The 10,225-nt window shown below is 59.6% G+C and overlaps 2 protein-coding genes across 2 annotated transcripts; both read left to right on the forward strand.

The window, feature by feature from the left end:
• ENH_00063330 (hypothetical protein, conserved) lies at positions 1–4,145 on the forward strand (the record flags this gene model as incomplete). Its single annotated transcript, XM_013582137.1, has 2 exons — positions 1–3,631; positions 3,902–4,145. Coding segments are annotated over 2 exons (3,875 nt in total), but the record flags the coding sequence as incomplete, so codon positions are not given.
• A 2,218-nt stretch (positions 4,146–6,363) lies between these two features.
• On the forward strand, positions 6,364–9,720 carry ENH_00063340 (hypothetical protein; the record flags this gene model as incomplete). The annotated part of the gene is made up of 1 exon (XM_013582138.1): positions 6,364–9,720. One exon carries the CDS (start codon positions 6,364–6,366, stop codon positions 9,718–9,720), a length of 3,357 nt encoding a protein of 1,118 aa, XP_013437592.1.
• Positions 9,721–10,225: the final 505 nt, after the last annotated feature.

Raw genomic sequence — 10,225 nt, forward strand, 5'->3', positions numbered from 1 at the left:
CCGGGGCCCCCGCGGAGGAGGGGGGGGCCCCCGGGGGGCCCCCCTCGCTGCTGCAGCAGGCGTTCGAAGAGCAGCAGCGGCTGATGGAAAAGAAGAGACAAGTGCTGGACAAAATGGCGGAGTTGGCGCTGCTGGAGACGAAGTGGGGCGAAGCTTTGGAAGCAGAAGGAGAAGGGCCTTTGCTGCAGCAAATCGCAGCAGCAGCAAAAGAGTTGGAGACACTGCAGCTGCGGAAGCTGGAGCTGCAAGGAGACAGAGTGCGTTTTCAGAAGCAGAGTGCGGAGTTGGAGGCGAAGCAGGACGCGCGGCAGCGGCTGCAGCAGCAGGTGCAGCAGCTGCAGCAGCAGCTGCAGCAGCAGCAGCAGCAGCAGCAGCAGCAGGAAGCCGAACTCGACGAACTCGAGGCCGGCCTCCGCGAACGCCAGGAACAGCTGCTCGAACTCAAGACCGAGATCGAAGCAGCAAGGTCTCGGAAAGAAGAACTTGCTGCTGAGTTCGAAGAAAGGAGACAGCAGTTTCTCGAGGCGCTGTCTCCTTTGGAAGCAAAAGTTGCTGCTAGGGAAAAAGAGGGGACAGCTCTTGAGGGAATCCGAAAAGACGGAATTGATAAAGTGAGGAAAATGAAAGAACAACTTGCATGCAGGACTTTGCTGCGGGAAGCAGTGGAGAGACACCGCAGGATGGAGACAGCTGAGCGCGACGCAGCGGAGCAGCAAACTGCAGCAGCAAGGAGACAGATGCGGGAGGAGTTGGAGACACTTGAGGTGTCTCTGCGGCGGGACGATTTGCTGCCAGCAACGCGGAGCGTGCTGCTGCAGCGGCGCGCGCTGCTGCTGCAGCAGCACCGCGAAGCAGCGCAGCAGCAGCTGCAGCAAGCCCGCGGGGCCCAAGGAGACCTTTTTCTCGCCCTCGAAGCCCGCAGCATTGTCCGCCACAGAAGCAACTTGGGTCTCTGTCGATTTCTCGCGCAGCAGCAGCAAGGAGACCCCACAAACGCGGCCAAGGCGCAGCAGCTGCTGCTGGCGCTGCATGCGTTTGAGCAGCAGCGCGGGGAGACGCTGCTGCTGCTGGAGCGGGCCCGCGGGCTCGCCCGCAGCAGCAACTTGGGCCCCGAGGTGCAGCGGCTCTTCGGAGACAATCTGTCTCCTGAGGAGGCCTTGCGAGCTGCAGCAAAGGACTTGGAGACAGAAATCGAGGAGACACAAAGGCGGCTGGCCCTCAGCAGCAAGCGCCGCTCGCGGGCGCGCCGGGCGCTCCTCGCGCTGCCGCCGGAGGAGACGATCCCGGGGATCGGCCCTGGGATCGTCTCCGCCCCACAGGAGACGATCCCGGGGAGCGGCGAGCCCGGGATCGCCTCCGCCCCACGATCCCAGTGCGCGGACCGCGGCCCCACAGGGGCCACGCGGACGGAGCTGAAGCAGCAGCTGCAGGAGGCTTTGACGATGGTCTCCTTTTACTCGCAGCGGCTGCTGCTGCTGCAGCAGCAGCAGCAGCAGCTGCCGCGCAGCTACCCAGACCGCCTTGCTGCAGCAAGGGCCCTCTGGGCCCAAGCAGCAAAAGACTTCACCACTTCCGAAGCAAAACTCGAGGCCTGTGGGGCCTCCCCGGAGGCCCTCGAGGCCCTGGGGACAGCTCAGGAGGGTCTCCTGGAAGTGGAGGACTTTGCGGAGGAGACAGAAGAGGAGCAGCGCGACGAGGAGACACTTGCTGCTTATCCGGATGATGAAAGTGTCCCCGACGAGCAGCTGCTGGCTGTCCCCGTCGTCGACTCCGTCTCCTTCGTCGACATGCTGCAGCAGGTCCTGCTGCAGCAGCAGCAGCAGCAGCAGCAGCAGCAGGAAGAGCGGGGGCCGCAGCAGCAAGAGCGGCCGCGCGAGGAGGCGGGGGGCCCGCTGCAGCAGCAGCAGCAGCAGCAGCAGCAGCAGCAGCAGCGGGAGGAGACGCTGGGGGAGGTGGAGGCCAGGGCCATTGTGGACCTGCTGCAGCAAAAGGAGACTCGCGCGAAGGAGACCCTCGAGGCGCTGCAGCAGGAACTCGGGGCCGACGACTTGCTGCTGCAGCAGGTGCTGCAGCAGCAGCAGCAGCAGCAGGAGACACCAGGGGCCCCCGAAGCAGCAGCAGAAGAAGAGTTCGAAGAAGACTTCGAGTGGGTGCTCCAGGAAGCTGGGGAGACACCCGAAGCTCCGGAAATGGAGACACAAATGGAGACGCAAATGGAGACACAAAAGACAGAAAAGGAGACACAAAAAGAGACACAAAAAACAGAAAAAGAGACACAAAAAGAGACACAAAAAACAGAAAAAGAGACACAAAAAGAGACACAAAAGACAGAAAAAGAGACACAAAAGGAGACACGAGGGGGCTTCGTAAGGACTTTGGAGACTGTGGAGGAACTGACGGAAGAGAGTTCCCAAGAGGAGGCGCATCAGGAGACGGAGACAGAAGCTGCTGCTGCTGCTGCTGCAGCAGACCGAGCAGCAGATGCAGCAGCAGATGCAGCAACAGACGCAGCAGCAGATCCAGCAGCAGATCCAGCAGCAGATCCAGCAGCAGATCCAGCAGCATATCCAGCAACAGACGCAGCAACAGACGCAGCAGCAGATGCAGCAGCAGATGCAGCAGCAGATGCAGCAGCAGATGCGGCAGCAGATGCAGCAGAAGATGCAGCAGAAGATGCAGCAGAAGATGCAGCAGCAGATGCAGAAGCAGATGCAGAAGCAGATGCAGCAGCAGATGCAGCAGCAGATGCAGAAGTAGATGCAGCAGCAGATGTAGCAGCAGATGCAGCAACAGATGAGGCAGCAGATGAGGCAGCAGATGCAGCAACTGATGCGGCAGCAGATGCAGCAGCAGGTGCAGAAGCAGATGCTGCAGCAGATGCGGCAGCAGATGCTGCAGCAGACGCAGCAGCGGGGACGGATGCTGCAGCAGATGCTGCAGCAGACGCAGCAGCAGGGACGGAGACTGCAGCTGCGGAGACAGAAACTGCAGCAGCAGGAACGGAGACTGCAGCTGCGGTGACAGAGACTGCAGCAGCAGAGACTGCAGCAGCAGAGACTGCAGCAGCAGAGACTGCAGCAGCAGAGACTGCAGCAGCAGTTGGAGAAGCTGCAGCAGAGGGGGCTGGAGAAGACTCAGAAGCAGCAGCAGCAGACACGGAAACAGCAGCTGCTGCAGAAACAGCAACAGCAGCAGCAGCAGACACGGAAACAGCAGCTGCTGCAGAAACAGCAACAGCAGCAGCAGCAGAAACCGAAACAGCAGCAGCAGGGACAGAAACAGCAGCAGCAGATACAGAAACAGCAGCAGCAGCAAAGACAGAAACAGCAGCAGCAGAAACCGGAACAGCAGCAGCTGAAACAGAAACAGCAGCAGAGACAGAAACAGCAACAGCAGCATCAGCAAAAACAGCTCCAGCAGCAGCAGAAGCTCCAGCAGCAGCAGAAGCTCCAGCAGCAGCAGAAACTCCAGCAGCAGCAGAAACATCAGCAGCTGAGGCGGAGACAGCAGCAGCAGAAACCCCAGCAGCTGAAGCAGCAACAGCAACAGCAACAGCAGAAGCTGCTGCAGCAGAAGATTCCGTGGAAGAGGAGGAGGGATCGACGGAGACAGGAACAGAGGGAGCGAAGGAGTAGGGACAGGAGACAGCAGCAGCAGCAGCAGCAGCAGCAGCAGCAGCAGCAGCAGCAGCGAGGAGACCCTCTCGCGGGCCACACGCGAGGGCTAGGCCCTTCTTTGGGGCTGCATGCAGACAGCGGAAAAAATAAATTCCATGAAAAGGACGGAGCTCGGGCAGCGGCAGGAGACGCATCAAGACAAAGTGCTGCTGCTGCTGCTGCTGCTGCTGCTGCTGCTGCAGCAGCAGCAGCAGCCTCACTGCGGCGCGCGCTTCATTTGTCAGAGGCGGACCCCACAACGGCCGCCTTAGAAAGAGACTTTGGTTTATTTTACAGCAGCAGCTGCTGCAGCAGCAGCAGCTGCAGCAGTGGCTGCAGCAGTGGCTGCAGCAGTGGCTGCAGCAGTGGCTGCAGCAGCAGCTGCTGCTGCTGCAGCAGCAGCAGCAGGTGGACCAGCTGCGGCCCGCAGTGTCTCCCGTCTTCGCCGGCTGCTTAGTTCGTCATTTGGGCCTTGGCGCTGGAGTTTGATCTGCTGCTGAAAGTGTCCCTAGATTAGGTTTGCTGCTGCTGCTGCTGCTGCTGCTGCTGCTGGGGTTTTATTATTTTTGCTGCTGCACCGCCCGGCTGTCTCCCTGTGGCGAGCTGGCTGCTGGCTGCGGCAGAGACGCGTAGCACTGCCAGCAGCAGCAGCAGCAGCAGCAGGTCCCCCCGCAGCAGCAGCAGCCCCCCAGCAGCAGCAGCAGCAGCAGAATCTCAGCAGCAGCAGCAGCAGCAGCGCCAGCAGCAGCAGCAGCTCTTGCTGCTGCTGCTGCTGGCTTACTTATTTCTCATTCTGCATCTTTTTTAAGCTCAGGCTGACCAGTGAGGAGACAGCTGAAGATTTATTATTAGCCTCCGTTTGCTGCAGCAGCTGTCTCCTTCAGCAGCAGCAGGCCAGGGGGATTGAAAGGAGACACAGACGAATTTCTATTTGTTATTATTCTTGCTGCTGCTGCGGCTGCTCCTGCTGCTGCTGCTGCTGCTTGTGCTGCTGCTGCTGCTTGTGCTGCTGCTTGTGCTGCTGCTGCTGCAGTTTACAGCGCTGCTGCCGCTGCTTTTGTTGCTGCTGCTGCTGCTGCTGCTGCTGCTGCTGCCGAGGGGAGACTCGGGAGACTCGCCTCTCCTGTCTCCGTGCGGGAGTCCCTTAGGTGGAAGGGAAGCTGTAGCTGGAAGCTGTAGCTAGGGTTTAGGGTTTAGGGTTTAGGTTTCAGTGTTTAAGGTCTAGGGTTTGCGTTTCAGGGTTTAGGGTTTAGGGTTTAGGGTTTACGTCCGAGGGCCTAGGGTTTAGGTTTCAGTGTTTAAGCGTTGAGGGCAAGCTGCAGGGTCTGGGGCCCGGGCTGTGGCTGCGGGATCCAGTGTTGAGGGTTTAGGGTTTAGGGTTTAGGGTTTACGTTTTAGGGTTTAGGGTTTAGGGTTTACGTTTTAGGGTTTAGGGTTTAGGGTTTACCTACGAGGGCCTAGGGTTTGGGGTTCAGTGTTTAATCCTTGAGGGCAGGGTGCAGGGTTTGGGGCCCGAGCCCCAGCTGCAAGACCTAATGCTGAGGGTTTAGGGTTTAGGGTTTAGGGTTTAGGGTTTAGTTAGGGTTTGGGGCCGCCGTGCCTCTTGGGCGCGTTAGGCCGCAGCAGAGGCAGCAGCTAAAACAACAATTAAAGAAGCAAACAAAACAAATAAAATAAATAAATAAATAAATAAATAAATAAATAGCAATTAATTTGCTGCTGGAGATAATTAGCAGCAGCAGCAGCAGCAGCTGCTGCTGCTGCTGCTGCTGCCACGGAGACTGGAGGGACAGAGTGTCTCCTTGCTGCAGTGGCGGCGCGTTGGAACAGCAGATGGCTAGGCTCACAGCTTTAGGGTTTAGGGTTTAGGGTTTAGGGTTTAGGGTTTAGGGTTTGGGGGTCTGGAGGGGTGGGCCAAAGTGAAGAAAGGAGCCATTAGCAAGCCCGAAGCATCGACGCCGCCGCTGGGAGACCTCTAGGGTTTAGGGTTTAGGGTTTAGGGTTTTGTCTAGTTGCATGGGTTGAAACTGCCTTTTTAAGGGTTTAGGGCTTGGAATTAGGGTTTAGGGTTTAGGGTTTAGGGTTTAGGGTTTGACTGCAGGCAACCCCACGTGCACCTGCTGCAGAGACCACCGGAGATCTGGGGACCGACGGCCCCGCGCAGCAGGGTTTAGGGTTTAGGGTTTAGGGTTTAGGGTTTTGCTGGAGCTCGCTGAGTAGCAGCTTTATTTGGGATGCATTAGGGTTTAGGGTTTAGGGTTTAGGGTTTAGGGTTTCAGGGCCATCAGCAGCAGCGCCTAGCCACGAGACCCCGAGGCAGCTGTCTCCTGCGAGCAGCAAAAAGAGGCAGCAAAGGAGACTGTTTTTCCTTGCTTCTAATATTGCTGCTGCTGCTGCTGTTGTTGCTGTTGCTGCTGCTGCTGCTGCAGCGGGAAGTTGTGCACAGGGCAGCAAGAGTGCAGCAGCAGCAGCAGCAGCGGGGCAGCAGCAGCAGCAGCAGAAATGACACGGCAACGGCGGCAGTGATGCAGCAGCAGCAGAGGAGGGCCTAGAAGAAGCAGCGTTGCAGCGTTGCAGCAGCAGCAGCAGCAGCAGCAGCAGCTGCAGCAGCTGCTGCAGCAGCAGCTGCAGCAGCAGCAGCTGCAGCGGAAAGACCTGCACAGCAAAGAAGACAGCTGCGAATCAGTCCCTTTGTCTCTTCTGCAGCATGGGGCCTAGTCGTCCTGGGTTGCAGCAGCAGCAGCAGCAGCAGCAGCAGCTGCTGCTGCTGCCTCGTGTGCTACTGCTGCTGCTGCTGCTGCTCATGATAGTCTCCTTCGGCAGCGCCTCCCCAGCTGCTGCTGCTGCACCTGCTGCTGCTGCCTCTGAGCAAGTAGCTGCGTTATCTACAGCTACCCCAAGCCGCAGCAGCAGCAGCAGCAGAAGCAGCAGCAGCAGCAGCAGCAGCAGCAACTTGGTGAGTCTTAGGGAGCACATGCACAGCCTTGGGACGAGGAAGCAGAGCTGTCAGTCTGCTTTTGCTGCTGCTGCTACTGCAGCAGCAGCAGCAGCAGCAGCAACTGGCATCAAGGCTCTGGCCTGGCTCATGGAGACCCTGGGGCCCCTGAGGGTCACTCAGGGGGGGGGGCCCCCAAGGGACAAGTTGCTGCTGCTGCTGCTGCTGCTGCCGGCCCTGGGTTGTCTCTTCTCAGCCTCAAAGCTGAAAGGGAAGCAAAAAGCTGCGGGCGAGCAGCAGCAGCAGCAGCAGCAGCAGCAGCAGCAGCAGGCGAATGTGACGGGAGGGGAGCCGAGGCAGCAAGAACTAGCGGCAGGAGAAGCAGCAGCAGTGCAGCAGCAGCTGCAACAGCTGCAGCAGCAGCAGCGAAATCTCGAGGAGACTCGCCAGCTGCTGCTGCTGCTGCAGCGGGAAAGAGCAGCAGCAAAAGCAGCAGCAGCAGTGCAGGGCCTCGAGGGCAGCAGGGCAGCAGAGGCTCAGCAAAAGCTGCGCCAGGCCCTGCAGATGAGAGAGGAGCTGCTGCTGCAGCTGCAGCAGCAGCAGCAGCAGCGGCAGCAGCAGCAGCAGCAGCGGCTGCTGCCTGCAGGCTCCACGGAGGAGACTGTCTCCGCCTGGATAGAAGACATACAAATGGAGCAACAGCGCATGCAAAAAGAAGCAGCAAAGCTGCAGCAGCTGCAGCAGCAGCAGCAGCTGCAGCAGCAGCAGCAGCAGAGAACTCGCGAGGCACAAGCAGCAGACGGCAAAGATCGGGCTGGCAACAGCAGCAGCAGCAGCAGCAGCAGCAGGAAAAAAAGTCCAGCCGCTGAGCCTCAGACGCAGCAGCAGCAGCAGCAGCAGCAACAGCAGCAGCAAAAGAAGCAGAGGCACCAGCAGCTTCTTGCAGTACTGAAAGATATGCAGTACCGACTGCAGCGGGAGCAGCAAACGCAGCAGCAGCTGCAGCAGGAGCTGCAGCAGGAGAAGCAGCAGCTGCAGCAAAGGGAAGAACAGCTCGATGAAGAGCTGTCGCAGCTGCGACTGCAGCAGCAGCAGCTGGAGCAGCAGCAGCAGCAGCAGCAAAGCGCTGAACGCGAGGCGCTGCAGCGCGCAGCCAGAAGCGCCGCGCTGCAGCAAGAGCTGCAGCAAAGAGACAAAGAATTGGAGACACAGCAGCAGCAGCTAAACAACTTGTTGGAGACAGGCAGCAACGGAGACACAAAAACGGACTTTGCTGCCTTCGAGCTGCAGCAGCTGCAGCAGCTGCAGCAGCAGCTGCAGCAGTACTTTCGCCCCAAGGCCTTCCGCGCCACAGCGGAGCAGCAGCGCGAACTTGCTGCTGCAGCAGAAGAGCTTGCCGTTTTGCTTCCCGAAGAGCAGCAGCTGCTGCAGGCGCAGCTGCAGCAGCAGCAGCAGCAGCAGCAGCGGCAGCCGCGGCAGGTTTTGGCTGCTGCAGCAGAAGCAGTGCAGCAAGCGAAGAGACAGGTGGGGGCCCTGGAAGAAGCAGCAGCTTCTTCTGCTGCAGCCCCCGAGGCTTTTGCTGCTGCGCGGCACCAGCAGCTGCTGCTGCTGCTGGGGAACTGGGATCGTCTCCTCCAGACACGATCCCAGCAGCCCCAGGCCGAGCTGCTGTGGGGCCCCACACTTAGGGGCCCCCAGTTGCTGCGCAGAAACCTCAGAGGGTCTGCTGCAGCAGCAGATTATTTGGGGGCCCTGGGGGCCCTTTTAAGGGACACTGCAGCACTGCAGCGGGGCGCAGCAGCAGCGCAGCAGCAGCTGCAGCGGCTGCTCACCCAGGAGCGGCTGCTGCAGCAGCTGCAGCAGCAGGGGCCGCAGGCCCTCGCAGCAGCAGCAGCAGCAGCAGCAGCAGCGCCCTCGCCAGAGACAGTGCAGCAGCTAACAGCAGTGAAGTGGGCAGCAGCAAAAAGGCGGAAAGAAGAGATAAGGCAGCAGCAGGAAAAGTCGCAGCAGCGGGTGCTGCAGTGCCTCAAAGACATGCAAGCAGCAGCAGCAGCAGCATTAGGAGCAGCAGCAGCAGGAGCAGCAGCAGCAGCAAAGGGCCCGAGGGGCCTGCAGCTGCTGCACTTTCCCTTTCTTGTGGTGCTGCTGAAGGAGACAGCGCGGCAGCAGCAGCAAGCCAACGAGCTGCAGCTGCTGCAGGCGAAAACGAAGCAGCAGCTGCAGCAGGAAACCCTAGAGGACTTTGCTGCTGCAGCAGCAGCAGCAATAGAAAGAAGCAAAACCTTCGGAAATAACTTCGAAACCCTCCAGGCCTTCAGCAAGGCCCGCGTGCATGCACTGCAGCAGCAGCAGCAGGCGCTTGCTGCGCTGCAGCAAGCAGCAGAGACACTGGCGGAGGCATACACGGAGACAGACAAAAAAAGGAGACAAGCAGCAGCAGGCAGCAGCAGCAGCAGAAGCAGCAGCAGCAGCAGCAGCAGAGAACGAGCCAAGAAAGAACTGAAGAAGCACGTGCTGCTGTGGTACCCGCAGGCAGCGCGCATAAAGGGCACAAGAAGCCACATGCAGCAGCAGCAGCAGCAGCAGCGGCAGCAGCAGCAGCAGCAGCAGCGGCAGCAGCGGCAGCAGCAGCAGCTGAAGCCAGCTGCCAGAATGCGGACGTCATCGATGCCTGCAAAAGCAAGGCAGTCACGCGCAGCAGCAGCGCAGCGGCAGCCAGGGACAGCAGCAGCAGCAGCAGCAGCAGCAGCTGCTGCTGCTGCTGCTGCTCCCAAAAAAGGGACCCAAAAAGAGACAGCAAGGACACCTGACATGCAGGAGCTGCTGAGGAAGGCCCTCGAAGCAATCAGCGATGGAGAAGGGTTCATACAAACGGAGACACCAGCAGCAGCAGCAGCAGCAGCAGCAGCAGCAGCAGCAGCAGCAGCAGCGAGGCAGGGGCCCCACAAGGAGCAGCAAACTGCTAGGGCACGCTGGGGGCCCCCTCAGATGCCGCTTCAGCAGCTGGCGGAGGAGGCGGGGGAGGAGGAAGAAGAGGAAGAAGAGGGACACAGTCAGCAGCAGCAGCTGCAACTGCAGCAGCCGCAGCAGCAGCAGCAGCAGCAGCAGCAGAAGCAGCAGTCTCAGTAGAGAGCAGCAACTCTCCCGCTGCTTCACCCCAGCAGCAGGACAAGCGGGTAGAGAAGCATGCGCAGCTAGTGACTGCTGCTGCTGCTGCTGCTGCAGTTGCTGCTGCTGATGACAAGCCTTCCAGCTGCTGCAGTTGCTGCTGCTGCTGGCCACGGAGTCTCCAGCTGCTGCTGCTGCTCAAGCTGCGGGGGCCCTTGGGGGCCCCCCAGCATCAGCCGCAGCTGGGGCCCCCCAAGTGTCTCCTTTTAAGAAAAAGGAGACACACCAATTTGGGGGCCCGCAGCAGCAGAAGCAGCAGCAGAAGCTGCAGCAGCACGTTGGAGCAGCAGCACTAAAGAGCAGCAGCAGCAGCAGCAGAGGCAGCAGCAGCAGCAGCAGAAGCAGACTAACGCAGCGGAAAAGCCCTATGCTGTTTATGTGGGCGCGAGGAGACAGAAACAAGTTTGTGTCTCCTTTTCAAATTGACAAACTAAATAAATAAATAAATAAATAAATAAATAAATAA

The sequence above is a fragment of the Eimeria necatrix genome, genomic scaffold (assembly GCF_000499385.1).
Source record: "Eimeria necatrix Houghton genomic scaffold, Enh_scaff569, whole genome shotgun sequence".
Classification (NCBI taxonomy): domain Eukaryota; phylum Apicomplexa; class Conoidasida; order Eucoccidiorida; family Eimeriidae; genus Eimeria; species Eimeria necatrix.